At 40.4% G+C, this 20,144-nt stretch overlaps 1 protein-coding gene and 1 non-coding gene across 2 annotated transcripts in view; both read right to left on the bottom strand.

Annotated features, from left to right (window-relative positions):
- The window catches only part of Ccdc170 (coiled-coil domain containing 170), a 141,712-nt gene that overhangs the window by 21,152 nt on the left and 100,416 nt on the right, over positions 1–20,144 (bottom strand). The window contains exons 7-8 of the mRNA XM_023706237.1: positions 9,617–9,817; positions 2,289–2,462 (exon numbers count right to left, since the gene is read on the bottom strand). Coding sequence (XP_023562005.1) covers positions 2,289–2,462; positions 9,617–9,817 — 375 coding nt within the window. The remainder of the gene's footprint in view (positions 1–2,288; positions 2,463–9,616; positions 9,818–20,144) is intronic.
- LOC111813958 lies at positions 13,036–13,142 on the bottom strand. Its single transcript, XR_002819068.1, has one exon. It is a non-coding gene; the product is annotated as a U6 spliceosomal RNA (small nuclear RNA).

Raw genomic sequence — 20,144 nt, 5'->3', positions numbered from 1 at the left:
AAGGAAAGGAAAGGAAAGGAAAGGAAAGGAAAGGAAAGGAAAGGAAAGGAAAGGAAAGGAAAGGAAAGGAAAGGAAAGGAAAGGAAAGGAAAAGACAGGACAGGACAGGACAGGACAGGACAGGACAGGACAGGACAGGACAATGGGTTCTAAGAAAGGAAAGGTCTTCCTGGGCTCCACCTGTATCAATCAGTGAGTTACTCTGTCACCTTTCACAAGCCTTGGTACTGGGAACCAAGTAGAAATACAGAACCTCTGAGTGGAAGGCCTTTGTTTCCTCCCTCGTTACCTACTGCGCATCTGTGAAGAGGTCAACCCAGGGAGGATTTCCAGGGAGCCTGCATGGAGTTCCTGCCTGGCTCATGCAAGCCTTGTCCACACCCACCGCAGTCTCTAGCAAGACTCTGCTTCCTCCTAACATCTCTCTAACCAACCCTTCTCTTGACCTTCTTTGTTGTGCTAATTTCATTCTATTGCCAATTTACACTGGTAAGTTCTCTATTCATGGGTACTTTTAACAACCAATTATTCTTAGAAAAGAATAGTATCAGCAAGTATTAAGAAAGAAAATCAATTATCTAGAGAGGACTTTGGAAAAAAAAATATATATGTAGATATATGGCTCAATTTAACATCCCTGATGGAGGTAGTCTGCTTTCTTTCATAAAATATTCCTCCAGACATAGTAAACAGAAGAAAAGGCCAAATGTGAATTGGGGGTCTTATATGAGCCAAGAGTTCAGAAATGTGGATTACAAATTAGCAGGCATCAAGTTAGGTTTGATCACCATCTTAGTGTGAGAAATGGAGCAGTGTGTGATTTCCCGGGGCTCAGCTTGGGAGGGCTGGAGCAGGAACCCAGATGCGACACTTACAGACTCGGCACTAGAAGTCACTCACAGAACTTTCTCCTAAGAACTATTATAAGAACACATCTGTGTTTTCCTTTTTCTTTCCCCAATACCAATAATTATGTAACTAATAATCATAATATCTCCCTTTCATCTATTCATTCATATGGTCTCAACTGTTTCTAACTCTTTCTTTGAGTGAAAGAAAAGTAAGCGCTTCCCCCTCTCCACTTGCTGGTGCCACAGAGCACCCCAATGCAGAGAGGGCCACCAGCTCCTCCTTTTCTCTCAGAGCCATGGCCAAGCTCGGTCTGCAGGTCTGCCTTGCCCCTAGGTTCAGAACATCCCCCATCTAGGGGTAAAAATACAAGGTCACATAACAAATGCTGGGCACTTTCTTCAAAAGACACCTCTTCCAGGTTCTGCAAATCCCTCTTCTTCACTCCCTTCTGCCCCAGCCCTCTGCATGGAACACAGATACAGTGATGGTTCCAGGCACCATGTTGAGCCAGGAGGCTAAGGACCACTCCAGGAATGGGAAATAGGTAAGCTGCACTGAAGCTAATTCCTGAAACAGAGCAGAGCTGCTGTACCAACCCTGAGCTGCCCCTCTCCAAAAATGCATGCAGAAGAATAAAAACTTTTATTTCTTTCAGTCACTGTTATTTGGGGCCTCTATTACACATAGTGAAAATAACCTTAGGTGAGACATACACTTACTAACTCTTCAGACTTGAAATGGACACTCTCACTCTAAAAAAAGGCTAAGTGTGGCAGAGCATGCCTATAATCCCAGCGTGCTGGGAGGCTGAGGCACTGAGATTGCAAGATTGAGTCTTGCCTGGAGAGCTTAGTGAGACCCTATCTCAGAATATAAAGGGCTAGAGATGTAGTTCTGTATGAAAGCCCTGGGATCCATACCCAGCACAAGAAGGAAGGAAGGAAGGAAGGAAGGAAGGAAGGAAGGAAGGAAGGAAGGAAGGAAGGAAGGAAAGAAGGAAAGAAGGAAGGGGAAGGGGAGGGGACAGGACAGGATGGGATGGGATGGGATGGAACAGAAAGGAAGAGAAAGGAAAGAAGGCCACGGAGATGGCTCAGCAGTGTAAGCACCTGCCTAGACAAGTGTAAGGAGCCAGGTTCCATCCCCGTACCACATGAAGGCCCCTCCTTGGGTGTGCTGAGCTGGCCACCAAGACTGGGTATGGTAGTGACCACCTGTAATCCCAGCACTGGAGAGGCTGAGAAAGGAGGATCACTATGAGTCTGAGCTGTGTAGTGAGACCCTGTACCAAATACATCAAATTTTTAAAAAGGAAAAAAAAAAGAACAAAAGAAATTGTAAATATATATATTTTCAATGTGTTTTCTAGACACATTGATAAATATGGTAGGGATCAACTGCTTTTCTCAATTTTACAACATTTCAGCAACACCTACCTTCCTCTGTAAGTTGTGGGCGATAGTCTTATTTTCGATGACTGCGTTGCTCTCGAGGCGGACTAGCTGTTCCGTGCGAGCTAAAACTATATCCAGACGCATGTCAAAGCCAAGTTCAGCTGCCATCTGGTCCAGCTTCATTTTTTCTGAAAGCTGATCCAGAAATTTAAGATACTAAACAAAAATAAAAATGAGACACAAAATGTTAGTGGATCTCTTGAGCTCTTCCTCTTTCTCCCAATTTCACAGCTGTTAGCCCAGCATGGAGCTTGGACTCTGAGCCCCGGCTTTGGTGACAAACCCCAACCATTTCATTCCCTGCCCTGCTCCTTGTCCAAATGCTCTTCCGGGTCAGTGACTTTGGTGTTCAATACAATATGATACATTCTCCGCAACCCTGCCATAGGAAATCCAGCAACAACCCTGATTATGTCCGCATCTCTGCTTTGGCACATGGCACTGCAGCTTCCAGGCTGATACGGTGCTGGGCATCTGCCCGTTCATGTGCCTTCTGTGGGAGGTCTGGTAACTAATGAGACACTGGCCTCAAAGGTTCAAACTCACCAATTACCACATAACTCTTCTTGCGCCATAGAGACAAACAGAAAACAAAACTCTCCATACTCACAAAATTTGAATAATATTGTGGGTGGTTTTTTTTTTTACTAATTATGCTTATTGGTACATTTTAGATGTATATATAATGACCATATTCATCATAGAGAAATTTGTACCTATACATGATACATTTTGATTCTTTTTCTTTCCCAATCCTCTCTCCTCCCTTCACCCCATCTTCTCCTCCCTATTTACAAAGCATTTGCTTGCTTGCTTGCTTGCTTGCTTGCGTGATTTATTGATTGATTGATTTGATACAGGGTCTCACTATGCAGCTTGGATTCATAGTGATCCTCCTGTCTCAGCCTCCCCAGCGCTGGGATTACAGGCATGATCCAGCATGCCCAGTTTCAGTGGCTGGCACGGTGCAGGGCCCAGTGCAGTACGCAGTACCAGCGATTGAATCCATATCCTTGCATTTGCCAGGCAGTTACTTAGACTGCCAAGCTCTCTCACCAGCCCAGTATTTCCATTTTATCCTTTCTTTTAAAATCATTTTCTTTTCCTTTTCCCTTTCTTCCCCTCTTCCTCCATCCTAGCTCTCTCCTTTTGAGCAATGTCTTCCCATTTCACACTAAAGACTGTATGTTTTGGTCCTTTTTTACTCTGTGAGTTCCTCATACCAGGGAGATAATATGATGTTTACACATGTGAATCCTATTTATTTCACTTGAGAGTATGAACTCAAGTTGCATCCATTTGCCTACAAATGCCTCAAACTTATCCTTCTTTAGGGCCAAGTAGTAATACATATATATATATATATATATATATATATATATGATATACATGATAAGATATACATATGATGAGATATATGATAAGATATATATAAGATGTATAAGGCATATATGATAAAATATATATGATAAAGTAAGATATATATAAGATATATACAGTAAGATATGAGATATATATGATAAGATATAGATATAGATACTGATGTCTTCATCCATTCCTCAGTTAATAGGCATCTGGGTTGTTTCCAAGATTTAGCTACCACAGACTGTGCTGCTATACACACGGGTGCACACAGATTGCTGTGGTCTGATGTTTTCAATTCTTCCAGGAAGATACCCAGAAAGGGCACATTGTGAGTTTTAAGTGAAAACACTTTCTGAAAGTCTTTAAAAGTAGCCTTGTACAGCAGCACACATCTGTAATCTCAGCCACTCAGGAAGCTGAGGCAGGAGGACTGTAATAAGATCAAGCCCAGGTTGGGCAACTTAATGAGACCTTGTTTTTTGTTTTTTTGTTTTTTGTTTGTTTTTTTTTTTTTTGTATTTTAGGGAAAGGTCTACAGGGTATTCAAAGTCTCACTACTAGATCAGACTTGTACTGATTCTCCTGTTTACAACCTCCCAAGAGCTAGGATTACCAGCGCCCACCACCATGCCACCACCAGTCTCATTCGCCATCTCAGCGCGCCCCAAGGACGGGGCCGGCATGGCAGACCCGAGGACTGAACTCCCCGCCCCTGCGCCTGCTTGTAGGCACTTTAATCCTTTGCACTATTTGACCAGCCCTGAGACCTTGTTTCAAATTAACTGAATAAAATTAAAAAGGCTTGGGATAGAGTTCAGTATTAGCACACGTACTCACCATGCATGAGGTGCTGGGGCCTACCTTCAGTACTGGGATAGGAGGTGACTAACGCATCAAAGTTAATGAACAGCATGTTAAGGTAGGGTGCTGTGGAAGAAGCCACAGTCCACAGTTTTCCAAGCTTAAAGTCACTTCCTCCCACCGCCAGGAGGAAGCTGTGGCTTATCTGGCTGTGCCCAGGCGCAGCCTGGTGCTTACCAAGTGCTCACTGGCAAGTCAATCAATGAGCTCTCTGTCTCATAACTGCCTGCTTTGGGCTCTTTGATATTTTCTCCTCACGACAATAACTTCTCATCCATCTGGCATTGTAAGCAATTAAATGTTTAAATAAGCATAACTTCCGGTGGGTCTAAGCATATCAGCCTAAAGCCTAAAACTATCTAGATTTCAGTTGTCAGGAAGAAATTACCTGTAAGTGTGTATTTTCCAATTTTGTCAAATGGCATCTGTATAAATGCCATTCAACCTCTGATTTATAAGTCTCTGTCATTATAAATACTGCCGGCCGCATCACATCTCAGGGCCACAGGTGGCCTTTACCTGTGGGTCATCAGGTTATTGCCTTTTTTAAAAAATTAATTTTATTGAGGAACAAATAGCAAAGAGACAGTTTCAAAACAGGTCTATAGGACAGTTACAACAATTAATACATTGTATACTGTTATCTTCGTAGTGGTTCTTCATAGTACAAGATGCAGACATGGTATCCCGTCCAAACACTATTAGTACAAATCTTTCTTCTCATTGAATTAAGAGAAAGTAGTTGTATATCTATCTTAACTATTTTGTATATAGAGATACAAAGTGGTCCTTCATTTATATTACCTTTTTTTGTCTAGTTTCGTCAAAGATGGGTATTCCATTGCCATTTAAATATTGCAGGTTGTCGCCTTTTCCCCCTCCCTGCTCTCCCTCCGGAATTCCTGATTTCTCGTGGTGTCTGTAAGTGACTTTGCTGCTATCAGTGGTGTTTTACATAACAGTTGATGCCTTTTATGTAGTGCCATAAGAGGCCCTTTACTCCATTCTTACGTGGGACCCAGCCACTTTGCACATGAGAATCTACAACAACCCAAGACCTCACAGAGAAAGTGGGAATCACAGCTATATCTCAGATCACAGCTGCTAGAAGCATTTAACTTCATAGAAGCAAAGGAAGTTGAATCACTGCTTACCATGAATTTTAAAAAATGGAGCATTCTTGTATATATTGTGCCAGCTTTGACTGGCTGCATTTAGTATTTAATCTCCACACAACTTTGTTCTTTAATTTTACAAGATATCTGCCCTTACTAGGATGTGCATTTTATAAGCAATTATCTGTGGAAAAGGCACTGTGGACAGGATTAGCTTACATAATGTTTTCATAACTGGGAGTTATTTTGGCATAATCCCAATTAAAATTAATGATTCATTTATATGGAAAGAAAATAAACCAATCCAATCCACCTGAAATTCCTCCCTTTGGTATAGTTTTTTTCTATAATTCAAATAGTATTTGTCAACACTCTCTAGACCCTAGAAACAGGCAAAAAAAAAAAAAAAAGAAATTTAAAAAGGATTTCCCTTATGAACAAAAAGAGAGAGAGAATAGAAAAAATGGAAACAAAGCTTTTGCAAGTAGAGAGAAGATGAATTGAAGGAAGGGGAAGAACAAGGGAAAAAGAAGAATCAAGATCTAGTATATACAGGTACAAATTCCCTACTATAAATGTGATACTGTACCAATATAATTAATTTTTAAAAGAGCTCCTCTAACCCCAGTAAACTAGGGATAGATCATTGTTGACAAAAAGTGCTGTGACCAGGTGAGCATGGTGGCATAAACCTGTAGTCCCAAGAGGCTGAAGCTGGAAGATCGTAAGTTCAAACCTAGCCTGGGCAATTTAAGGACTTAGACCTTTCCTCAAAAATTAAAGTGGAAAAGGGATGGAGATGTAGGTCAGTGTAAAGGCCCTGGGATCAATCTTCAGGAACTGCTGAAAGGAGAAAAAATATACACAGTGACAGAGGTAAGCACCTGCTGCTTGGGGACCGTGTACAGGCCGAGCTGGGTCTCTCTGGGGAGACACTCAGGAGAAGTGACATCTGCACTGCACCTTGAGGAGACAGCTATTACCACGTGGGAGGAAAACATTCTGTTTGAAGGAAGAGCTCCCGCGAGACCAGAGGACCACTGCTGCAAATTGGAATGTGGGTGTCTTCACGCTTGGCATTTACCACACACCCTGCCAGCATCCTGTTGGTCCCTGAAATCCTGAGTTTGTCCCCATTGCCTAGAAAGATGTCAGAGGAGAGGAGATGTGGGGAGGAGAACTAGGCAGCAGGCCTCAAAAAGAGAAATCTGATCTGACCCTGAGGGCCTCAGAGAGCCATCAACCAATCAATTTTGAGACAGAAGGTGAGGTCACACATGCAACTTCACAGCTATAAAGAACAAGTCTTAGGCACGGTGAGTGGGCCAAGGAGGCCTATGAAAAGGCTGCATCTGGAGTATACACAAGTTAGACGATGCTCAGAGCTGGAGCCCCAGCACTGATCTATGCACAGGTGGATGGGCAGAGGTACAGTGAGGAGGCAGGTGGCCCTAACCCCTAAGGCACGGGGTAGAGAAAGGGAAGAGGTAGGGAAGGCTCAGGTAAGTGGAGGCAGACTGCCAACGTCACTGAAGCAGGAAGGGCAAAGATGAAGCCAGGTCCCTTCAACTCTGAATATGTCTAGTTCTTCAGGGACCATCTAGGTGGGGCTGTCCAAATTACCATGTTACACTCAGGTGTGGTATTTCTTTTCGAAGTCAAAACCTTAACCAACACATGCCTTCAAATATATAATGGAAAGAAAAGCTCCACCTTCCTCTAGTCCTCAAATCTATTCCCTAACATCATTCACAGAATGACTACTTGGTCCACAACCTTATTATCTTCTAGTATAAACTACTAAGAACCTCCAGACTGGACTCCCAGCCTCTGGCCTACATGGCCTCTTAGCCAGTCTACCTTCTGAACCAGGAAACTTTCTTTTGCTCAAAATCCTTCTATAGCTTCCCACTACCTATAGGATGAAACCACAGTAGTCCATCCACCTTGCCTTGCTTCATTATTCCTGCTAGCCAGCAGTGCTGCCCCAGGCCTCCGGCTTCACCCAGACATCAGACTCCATCCCCTCATAGCTCATTTGTTTCCAGGGCCATCTGGTCAACCTCCATTCCTTCTCTGTTCAGGCAGTTTGTTCTTCTGTTTTTCTTCCTACCTCTTCTGCCTGCCCTGTTCCTACGTCTTTAAGGCCTTTCTCAATTATTGCCTCTTCTATGAGAGAAGTCTCCTCTCCTCTCACACACACAGGAATCAGAGAGCAGTCATCAGTCCTTTTTCTGAGTCCATGCCTCACTGTACACCTGTGTCTGTGTAGCACTAGCAGGACTAGGGCGGGGCTGATCTGCCTGTGTCAGCCCCTGGGCTGACTTCCAGAGACCCTTTCCAGCAGTACTGCATGGCCTATGCTCAGTGCAGCATGCTGCTTCCAAAGTCTTTTTAACTACAGAAGAATTAAAGGGAGTCTTTAAGACTACAGATTTTTTAATCTAAGTATATTTTCTACACCAAATTCTGCATCTGTGTTCTCAATGTCATTTGCTTCTCTTCCTACCTTCTGTCCCACAGACTTGCAACCCACAAGCCTTTACCTACCCATCCTGCTCACTGCAAGCACCTTTAAGCCTGTTTGTTACAGCTGCTACTTTGTGCCTTTTTTGTAGCCCAAATTTCACAGCAATCTCCTTGTGCACCTGTGCCCCTCCAGCTTCTAGTCCACCTTCAGCCAGAGCAAGCAGGTTCCCTCCTCCATTCCACTGACCTGTGTCTCAAAGATCACAGGGGAGCCACACACACTCTTATCCTCTCCTATCCTCTCCTCTCCCCCGGGCTGGAAACACCATCATTTCTAAAGTTCTCTATGCGGCAGCCTCAGCCTCATGACGACACCTCATCTTCTGAAACACAGTCATGCACTACTTAGCAGCATGGATGCTCTGAGAACTGTATCAGTAGGCGACTTCATCACTGGAGTGACCATCACCGAATGTACTTTTCATAAACTAAGCTAGCTACCATATCAGGAGGTAATATAACCTTAGAAGACCGGTGTCACATGTGCAGTTCATCACTGACTGAAACACCACTAGGCGGTGTTGGACTGTAAGTGGCCCATAATCACACTGTGTCTTCCACAAAATAAGGAACTCTTGGTCCCCATGATGCAAGCCATTCTAGTTTTCTCTACACCATCACCCTACTAAGAATGCCACGTGTGACCTTATGGGATTTACAGCTCGGCATTCTCTGAACAAAGCATTTAAAAATTCCACACCCTTGTTGAAGCTATTTCCCTATAGCATTCACCCTTTTTCACCACTATAATCCCACATGTCCTTCAAGGATGAACATAATTATCTCCTCTCCTATAATATGTCTTTATCCAGCAGTGCCTACAATACTTTATTAATGCAACAAACAATACTCTTAAAGCACAGAGTCTGTGGTAGAGCAAACCTGAATGGCTGTTTCTACTGTTAAATTAGAAAGCTTTCAAGGCCAAGAACTATATATTATCCATGTGTTAACTTCCCAGACCTCCAGCGACTACATACAGAGGATACTCAATAAATATGGTAGGGATCCAACATACCCGCCAAAAGGTGGAATGTACTGAAGGCCTGGTTGCTGTTGTGCCTTGGGAGATGATGGGATCAGCGGGGCACCCCTTAGTCCCTGGATGAGATCATAATTTGGTGACATTTGGGGAAGGGCAATGGAAATAGGGGATGGGGCTTGGATGAAGGAAGTAGACCACAGTGTGGCCTTGGGGACTGAATCTTATCACCAGCTTCTTCTCTCTCCTTTTTTTCCACTTACTGGTTCCATGAGGTAAGAAGCTTTCCTCCATGACACCCTTCCACCATGTTGCTACTCCCTCTACACAAGACTGAAAAAATAAATCTTTCCTCCTTTATACCTAAGAAGACAATACAAGGAGGAAAGGTTTATTTGGGCTCACGGTAACAGGGCTTTCGGTGCCTGGTTAGCTGGCGCCATTGCTCTCCATCTTACTTTTTGCTTCTCAAAATTCAAGTTGTCTCGTAAAACTTCTCCAGAAACCAGCTCTCCCTCCAGGTCTGTCAGCTGGCCCTGCAGGGCCTCCAACTTGTTTTCTGCCTTCTGGGCCCTCTGTAGAGTTTTCTGGTGAGACTCAGACTCATTTCCCAACTGTTGAGCAAGCTCAGCTACTTGGGATTCAAGCTGGGAAACCATCTGGAAATGAAGACACAGTACAGGGATGAGCCCTGTTTTAGACGTAACGAAGTGCCAAAATCCAGCTCATAGCCCACGGAGCATAACTACTTCTCACTCCCACTTTCAGACTCTTTATAAAAATTAAATTTAAAAAATAGGTCACTGATAGCCACATTTACCTCTGTTTGAAATAAATCTGCATTCATTGTCTAATAAAATGTTTTGGGCTAATTTTTTTTATGTAATTCCTTTAATGGACTAATCAATAAATATTTATAGATAAAATTTACTTACCTCCAAAACTGTCATTAATTTAAGAGTTTCAAAGCTTAGTTAGAAAAACGAATTCAGACAATAAATGCTTTCAAAATCTAATTTGCCACAAAAACTGCCTCACTGAATATAGTTGATTAAAGATTGTATGGCGAGTTGATTTTGATAAAAAAATTTTTTTCAACCTTCTACTGAATATTGGTTATTCATACCCTACACTCCAATGTCACTGACTCTAGATGACACAGTGATACAGTGATTTTTATCATTTGAGGGATCAAAATCTCTCCAATATGGCAGCATCCTATAAGCAGGCAGGAGAATCTGACTGCTACCTTCTCTCCTGCCCCCATAAAATCAAAGGCCCTCTGCTAAATTCCCATAAGGCTCCATGTCCTGAAAAGGTCAATATTTTCACCATCCCCAACTGTCCTGTCCCCTTAAACTAAGATCAAAAGTATATTAGAGGTCCCAAGTACATTTTCAGATTCCAAAACTGATTTTGTTAAAACCAACTTTCATCAAATACTGACTCAATAAAATCAACGTACCTGGGATGATAAACTCTTTTCTTTTGATGGTCAATTTTGGAAAAGGACAGGAAAACAGTAGTAGATATTTTCATGCTCTATAGGGTTAAACATCTTAACTGTTTCAACCTTTTTACAGTCTAAATTTTAAAAAAGAAAAAAATCTTATACTTGCATATTTGCTTGAAGGCAAGAAGAGATTTGAGTTACTTCACGTTTTTGAGAGATTGCTATATGAAGAAACAGTGAGATTACATCCAAGTTGCCCTCCAAGTTTAGATTCAGGAGCAACAGGCATAAATCAAAGAAGGAATTCTATACCTATTTAAGGGAAAATTTCTCCCCAGTTCCTCTAACAATAACAGTGATACATGCTCATTATAAAATACTGAAGACAAAAATGTAGGAAGAAGCAAAAAAATTCCCCCATGATACTATGGCCTATTGGCAACAAATACTAATATTTTAGAATGATTTGTTATGGATTGTTAAAATATTGATGAGATTATATTATATATGCAACATTCTGTCTTTGTTTTTATCTGGTTATATTTTAAGCATCTTCTCATCCCACTCAAAATTCTCTTTGTTGTGTAGGGGAGTTTCATTACGCAGTTCAGGCTGGCCTTGATTTCACTTTGAGCCCCGGCTGGCCTTGGACTCACAGCGATCCCCTTGACTCAGCCTCCCAAAGGCTGGGGTTACAGGCATGCACCACCACACCAGGCTCCCATTCAAAATTCTTAATTAATACTTTAATGCTGCATTAAGTATCTATCATGAGGCTGGTGAATGTAGCTCAAGGTAAAGCATTTTCCTAGCATGCAGAAGCCCTTGAGTTTCACCCCCAGGACCATAAAGAAGAATCCATCATGAGAAGGTACTATAATTTACTTAAGCTTCCCTTTAGGTGAAAGGAAAATCTTCCTATAGATTAAGGCTGTTTGACGACACCATCCAGTGGACTCTCAATCACTAGTAGTGGCCAGAAGTTGGCCAACTATTTGTTGAAAATGTTACAGCATTAACTGAAATGATCTACAGAAAGGCTAAGTTCAGATGAGCCCTAAACTCTCTAATACTGTACATCTATGGCTTTGAGGGTTTCTGAACCATAATTTAATCATGAGAGCAGCAGAGGGCATTGAACCCAGGGACTTTGTACTTAGCCCCTTCTTGATGTTTTATTTTTTTTCCCAATACAAAATGTGTTGGGTTTTTGTTTTGGGTTTGTTTTTTTTTTTTTTTTTTTTTTTTTTAAATTTTTTTTTTTTTTTTTTTTTTTTTTTTTTTTTTTGCAAATTCTGTATTGTTTTAATTTTTTATTCATTTCAATGAGAAAAAATAGCAATGAAACAATTTCAAAACAGGTTAGTAGGACTGGTACAATAATGAATACATTGCATATTGTTGTCTTCATAGTAGTTATTCAGAGGACAAGATGTAGACATGGTGTCTTGTCTAAGCAATATTAGTACAAACATTTCTTCTCATTGAACTAAAAGAAGGTAGCTGTGTTTCTATCTTATTTTTATACACATGTTTTTTTCACTACAAAATGGTCCTTGATTTATATCCTCATTTTTGTTTTGTTTTGTCAGAGATGTGTGTTCTATTATTGTTAAAGAAGCTGTATTTGGAGAAGTCTTTAAAGGACCTTTTCATACTTGATGCCATTTCAAATATTGTAGGTTCTTGAATTCATCAAAATAACTCAATATAGTCTAATAGTCCATAATAGTGGGTTATCAGCAGAACTGGCAATTGTCTGAAGTTGTTGACTTGAGCCTTTTATAGCTCAGCATATTAATATGGCTTTACTTTTTATACCTTGTGGTTATACTTTTCTGCTGGATAGTTAAGACCAAGGTAAAGCAAGACCTATATAACAAAGAAATGTAACTTTTGTATCTGACAAGGTCAGTCAAATCCCCTCAGGATTTACCCTGAAACCATGTACAGCACCCTGTAGATCTTTTGTCAGTGTCAGCCATCTGGATGAGTCATGGCCATTGCTTGACCAATTTGCTCTCTGTGAAAGCCTGAGAGAATTTTTTCTCTCTGGGTGACTCTCCTTAGGCACACTCTACATCATTGATCACTTTTCTCTCTGGCCCCATAATCTCCTTCATCAGAAAATTTGAGACACTACTGAGTCACAAAATGTCACAGCACAGGTTCTCTTATGTCCTGAGTCCTCACTAACCTTGAAGAGCCAGGGCCAAAATATTGGCTATCCTTGTAGCTCCTCCTTTTCTCCAATTTTTGGTCTACAAACTTTAGTTGTTAAACATCCAGAAAAGAAGCTTAATGATATTATTATCCTGCAACATGAGCAATTGAGCTTTAACATCACTATCTGTCTGAATATCAAATGCCTTAGACATAACATGGAACTGCTATTTTCCAACAACCACAGATATTCTAAAATTTAAATATATGGAATGCTTCATGAAGTTGCATGTCATCCTTGCATAGGAGCCATGTTAATCTTCTCTGTATCATTCCAACTTTAGTATATGTGCTGCTGAAGGGAGCACTTTTGTTTTATTTTGAGACAGAGGCTCACTGAGTTAGTTACCCAGGCTGGGCTGATATTCAAAATCCTTCTGCCTGAGCCTCCCATAATGCTGGGATGACAGCTATGTGATACCACGCCCAGCCAATTCTACACTTCCATGGGAGCTTAAAATCAGCTGTTTGACAGTAACCTGTTTATAGGCACATTTAAAGAATTTTATTTCCCAAGGAGATTGTTAATGTCCTTATAGAACATGAGAAGCTGAGAACCCTCATTTCACATTCACTCCTCTTGGTGTTCACTAACAGTAGGGCTGCTCCTAGTGTGAGAGAGGGATAAGTGGTCTGGGCCCAGCACCAAGGCAAATGGCAGAAAAATGGCTATGCAACGAGGTCCACAGATGCCACCTCTCCAGAGAGCTGGTTTGTGTCACTCAAGTTTTGAGGTCTGTTTCACATAACAGGAGATGTGGCTTCACACTGGACTCGAGGGAGGGAGTCTTTTCACCAGAAGAGCCATCAATACTTGTCCCTTGCCTCTGGTGATCTAGCAAAAAGAATGATTCCAAAAGGACCACAGACACAGAAAGCTGGACTGGAGAGAGGCAGACAGGAGGCCCCGTGAGTATGTAGGAGAACTTCTGTGCTGTCCTGCACCTGCCGGACCAAGCCCAGGCCTGCCCTGCCAGAGAGACTTTTCCCCCCAATCTCTGGACCTCCCCAGCCCACCAGAACCAGCCCAAAACCGTCCTGTGAGTGAGAACTTCTGCTGCGCTCTGGGATCGCCCCAGATTCACCCAACCCCAGGTCTTGCGAGTGTGTGGGAGAGCTTCTGTGCTGTCCTGCGCCTACTGGACCAAGCCCAGGACCGCAACTCATGAGAGACCTTTCCCCGTGGTCTCCAGACCTCCACTTCCCCTCCACAGCCAGCCCAATGCCGCCCTATGAGTGAGAGCTTCCACCACGCTCTTGGAAGCCCTCCAGACCCTCCAGACCCTCTTCGTCCAAAGTCCAAGCCCGCTAATCAAGAAGCAGAACATCTTCTCAGAGGAGCACAGCAGGCTCACCTCCAAGGGCAGCAGCACAAAGGAGCTAAGCACAGAAGCCAGACCGAAGCCAGGTACAACTGGATGAACTAGAACTTGATACATCAGTGCCAGAATTATAGTAGGTGCTTAGGGCTGGGGAGATGGCTCAGTGGAATAAACACTTCACTGGCAAGCACAAAGGTCTGAGTTCAATCCCAGGTTCTGCAAAAAAAAAAAGAAAAGAAAAAAAAAAGAAAGAAAAAGAAAAAGAAAAAGAAATACTATAGTAGGTGCTAAGGTTACAACTGCACCAAAGCTCTACACCAAAGGTCAGTGGACAGTGCTATACAAAATGACAAAGAGAAGGAGCAAAATGCAATCTCAGGTCCCAAGCTCACCCAAAACAAGTGCAGAGGACACTAGTTCAACTGAAATGTCTGAATTAATAGCATCTGAAGTAAAGAAACAACAGCAGAAAGGTAGGGTACAGAGGAACTCAGACCAGAATTAATGTCTGAAATAATAAAAGAAATCTATGAATTAAGAGTGTCTGAAATAAAGAATCAAAAGCAGAAACATATAGAGGAAATCAGATCAGAAATAAACTCTGAAGAATTAAAAACTTCTTCTCAAAAAGATACTAATAAAAAAATAGAGGAGATTAGAAAAGCAATGGATTCCTGGAATGAGCAATAAAGGAAAGAAATAGATCGCAAGAAGATATAGAGGAACTTAAAATTTGAATCACAAGCTTGCAAAATTGTTTGAGTGAAAGTGAAGATAGAGTTTCAGATCTTGAAGACACTGTCACAGCTAATGAAAAGGTAAGAAAAGATCTCTTAAAAACAACCAAGATGCAGGAAAAAGTAATTCACCACCTGCAAGACAATGCAAAGATGAATAATGTGAGACTAATAGGCATCAATGAGAAAGAGGGAGTCAATACAAATGATATACAAAGAATATGGGAAGAAGTAACAACAGAAAACTTCCCAAATATGAGGAAATAATCTGACATTCAGGTAAATGAAGCATACAGAATGCCAAATAACTTCAACCCAATTAAAAGCAGACCAAGACATATAATAGTCAAGATCCCAGAAATCCAGCACAAGAACAATATACTAAAAGTCGCTACAGAAAAGAAACATCACATTTAAAGGAAAACTCATCAGAATAAGAGCTGAATTCTCTTCACAAAACATGAAAGTAAGAAGAGCATGGAGCAGAGAACTCCAAGTCCTCTATGAAAATGAATTCCAGCCCAGACTACTATACCCTGCAAAACTCTCTTTCAAGTTTGATGGAGAAGTAAAATATTTCCATGACAAGAACAACTAAAGAATTTCATGATGACAAAGCCAACCCTACACAGCTCCCAAAAGATGTTCTAGAGAGGGACCAAAATGATCAGAACTCCATGAACGACAACAGAAGGGACACACTAAATAGGGCAAACAACTAAGCACAGGACAAAAAGGAGTAAACAACAGCAGGGAAATAGCATGTCAATTGTAAGTCAATACATCTCAATTCTAACCATCAATGTAAATGGACTCAATTCACAAATTAAAAGAAATAGACTGGCACAGTGGATCAGGAAACAAAATCCAACAATATGATGTATACAAGAAACACACTTAACCCATAAAGAAACTCATAGGCTGAAAATCAAAGGATGGAAAATAATACTACATGCCCCAGCACCTCAGCAAAAAGCATGGGTAGCAATCCTGTTCTCAGACAGTCTCAACCTCAAACCAAGAATGATCAAATGAAATAAAGAAGGCCACTATATACTGGTTAGGGGAAAAATTCAAGAGGAAGATGTAACACCCATAAATGTATATGCACCAAACATGGGAGCACCCAATTACATAAGACGAATCTTAATGGACATGAAAATCTAATATCCAGTACCACAATCTTAACAGGAGACCTCAACACCCCCTTATCCCAAAAAGATAGGTCAACCAGACAAAAATTAGCAAAGAAGTAGCGGAACTGAACCAGAGGTTGAAACAAATGGACTTAGTGTACACATACAGAGTGTTCCAACCAACCATAGCTCAATATACATTTTTTTACAGCTGCACATGGGTCATTTTCTAAAATAGACCACATACTGGTCCATAGGTCATGCTTAAGTATAAACAAGAAAACAGAAATTAGCCCATGCATATTATCTGACCACAGTGCAATGAAAAACTGGAAATAAACAAGGCAAAAAAACAGAAAAAAACATAAATACATGGAAATTAAACAACACTCTACTCAGCAACCATTAAGTCACAGATTAAATTAAACAAGAAATTCAACAATATCTACAATTAAATGAAAATTCAAACACAATTTATCAGAATTTATGGGATGCGATGAAAGCAGTCCTCAGAGGGAAATTTATAGACATGAACTCACACATTAGGAAAACTGAATGTGAACAAATAAACACCCTAATGTTGCACCTCCAGCATCTAGAAAAAGAAGAGCAAACCAAACCCAGCATCCAAAGACGGGAAGAAATCATAAAAATTAGAGCAGAAATTAATTCAATTTAGACTAAGAAAATAATTCAAAGAATTAACGAATCAAAAAGCTGCTTCTTTGAGAGATTAAATAAAATTGATAATCCTCTAGCTAACTTCATCAAAAAGAGGAAAGAAAAAATTCAAATACAAGCAATAAGGAATGAAAAGGGTGTAATCACCACAGACCCAGTGGAAATTCAGAAGACCATCAATAGCTACTTTGAGAATCTTTACGCTAGCAGAATAGAAGACATAGATGAAATGGACAGATTCCTAGAAAGGTACAACCTACCAAAACTGAATAAACAAGATATAACAACTTTCAATAACCCAGTAACAGCCAATGAAATACAAAATGTAATAAAAAGCCTGCCAACAAAGAAAAGTCCAGGTTCTGATGGATTCGCAGCTGAATTCTACAAGAAATTTACAGAAGATATAATCCCTACACCCCTCATACTGTTCAGTGAAATTGAAAAGGAAGTAATCCTCCCAAAATCATTCCTGGAGGCAAGTATCATACTGATACCAAAACCAGGGAAAGACACAACTAAAAAAGAGAACTACAGGCCAATCTCCTCATGAACATACATGCAAAAATCCTCAATAAAGTCCTCCGAAATACAATACAGCAAATCATTAAGAAGATGATGCACCATGACTAGGGAGGATTCTTCCCAGGGATGTGAGGATGGCTCAATATTCAAAAATCTAAAATGTAATGCAAATCTATAAATGTAATACAGCATATCAATAGAGCCAAATCTAGAAACCACATGATCATCTCAACTGATGCAGCAAAGCCTTTGGACAAAGTCCAGCACTCATTCATGTTCAAAGTCCTACATAAAATTGGATTAGATGGCCTTTACTTCAATCTGAAGTAAAAAGTCATCTATGACAACCCAATGGCTAATATAACTCTAAAAGAGGAAAAAATGGAATCTTTTACTCTCAGATCTTGTACAAGACAAGGATGTCCTCTATCACCATTCCTATTCAATATAGTTCTAGAATCATTAGCTACAGCCATTAGACAAGGGAAATAAAAGGAATAAGAATAGGTAAAGAAAAAGTTAAATTATCATTATTTGCAGATGACATGATACTTTACTTGGAAGAACAAAAAAATTCAACCAAGAAGCTACTAGAATTGATACACAAATTCAGTAGCATAGCAGGATAGGAAGTCTATACTCAAAAGTCAATAGCATTCCTCTACACAGATAACAAACACACTGAGAGGGAAATTAAAGAAACAATATCTTTTACAATAGCACTGCGTTAAATGAAATACCTTGGAATTCATCTGATTAAAGAGGTCAAAGATCTTTTCAAGGAAAATTACAGTACTCTGAAAAAAGCGATTGTAGAGGATTTCAAAAAATAGAAAGACATTCCCTGTTCCTAGATAGGAAGAACAAACATTGTGAAGATGGCCATACTCCCAAAACTGCTGTACCAATTTAAAGCAATCCCTATCAAACTACCACCAACATACCTCCCAGATCTAGGGAAATCATTCCTAAAATTTATTTGGAACCAGAAAACACCTAGAATAGAAAAGGCAATCCTGGGCAACAAAGACAAGGCAGGAGGCATTACAATTTCTAACTTGAAATTGTACTACAAAGCTACTATGATAAAATCAGCATGGCACTGGCAACAAAATAGACCTGAGGAACAATGGAATAAATTAGAAGATGCAGAAACCTCTATGAACACACTCAGCCACCTGATCTTCAACAAAGGGGCCAAACATGCTTAATGGAAGAAAGACAGCCTCTTTAACATATGATGCAGGAAATACTGGCTCTCTACATGCTGAAAACTCAAACTTGACCCAGGTCTATCACCATGCACTAAGCTAAAGTCAAAGTGGAATAAAGATTTAAACATTAAAACAGAAACACTAAATCTCCTGGAAGAGAGAGTAGGAGGAACTCTTGAAGACATAGGGGTAGGCAAAGAGTTCATGAACAAAAATCAAATTGCATGGGTAACACTTGAAAGAATCAACAAGTGGGACCTCCCCTTATTGAGAAGTTTTTGCACATCAAAAGAAATAACCAACAAAGTCAAAAGACAACCCACAAACATGGGAAAAATCATGACAAATAAGCACTCAGGCAAAGGTTTGCTCTCTAGAATATATAAAAAACTAAAAAACATTAAGTCCCCTAAATTTAAAGACCCAAACCAGAAATGGGCATCTGAAATGAACACATACTTCTCAGAGGATGAAATTAAAGAAGTGAGAAAATGTATGAAAAAATGCTCCACATCACTAACCATCCATTAAATGCAAATTAAAACAACACTGAAATATTATTTCACTCCACAAAGAATGGCTCTCATAAGCAAATCAACTAACAACAAATGTTGGAGAGGCTATGGGGAAAAAGGAACCCTCCTCCAGTATTGGTGGGAATGTAGACTGGTGTAACCATTATGGAAATCAATGTAGAGATTCCTTAGAAAAATTGGTCTGGAAATCCCCTTTAAACCAGCTATTCCTCTACTGGGAATTTTCCCGAAGGAACTGAAAACGTCATATCTTAGTGATATATGTGTACCTATGTTTATAGCAGCACAATTTGTGATAGCCAAATCTTGGAAACAACCAAGATGCCCATTACCTGCAGAATGGATGAAGAAGATGTGGTATTTTTATCAATGGAGTATTACTCAGCTATAAAGAATGATAAACTTGAAGCCTTTATATTGAAGTGGATGCCACTTGACGATATACTCATAAGTGAAATAAACCAGACCCACGTGTGTAAATATCATATAGTCACCCTAATATAAGAACTCAAAAGAAGAAATACAAATAGAAAGGTATAACACAATTAAAAGGAAAGCAAGAACTTGAGGATTAGACAATGAAAAGAGGGCAAGGAGAAAAACTAGGAAATATGACAGGGGCAAAGCCATACATTTATACATACAAAATGGGTAAGGCAATTATCCTGAGAACTTTCAGCAGGTTGCTGAATCTAGCAGTTATTGGGTGGGATTCTCACCCTGACTAACTATATATACTGATACCTGTGGACTGAGCGACTATACTGAAGATAACAATGTGTAATAGTGGGGTCATGCTTGGAATGCCTGTCATTCTGGTCTTCTAAATACACACTGCTTGTCATGACATACCAAATATGGCCAGGCTGTATCTCAAGTAATTTTTTTAATAAAGATGTTCTGTTTTATGCCTAAGATGTTTGATATTCAGACAGATAGTGAGGTTAAACCCACCTGCATATGTTGCAGGACAATAATAGGCTTCTCTTCTGGAGGGTTAACAGCCTAAGTTTGCAGATCAAAAATTTGAGAAAAAGAAGGGCTGCACATTGGCCAAGCATTGGCTGTGACTCATCCACATGGCTGACACTGACAAAGGTTCTACAATCTGAGGTACAGGATCTCAGGATAAATCCTGAGGGGATTTCACTGACCTTCT

The sequence above is a fragment of the Octodon degus genome, unplaced genomic scaffold, assembly GCF_000260255.1.
Source record: "Octodon degus isolate 3935 unplaced genomic scaffold, OctDeg1.0 scaffold00246, whole genome shotgun sequence".
Lineage (NCBI taxonomy): Eukaryota > Metazoa > Chordata > Mammalia > Rodentia > Octodontidae > Octodon > Octodon degus.
Note: the sequence above shows the minus strand (reverse complement) of the source record. Positions and strands in the feature narration are given on the sequence as shown.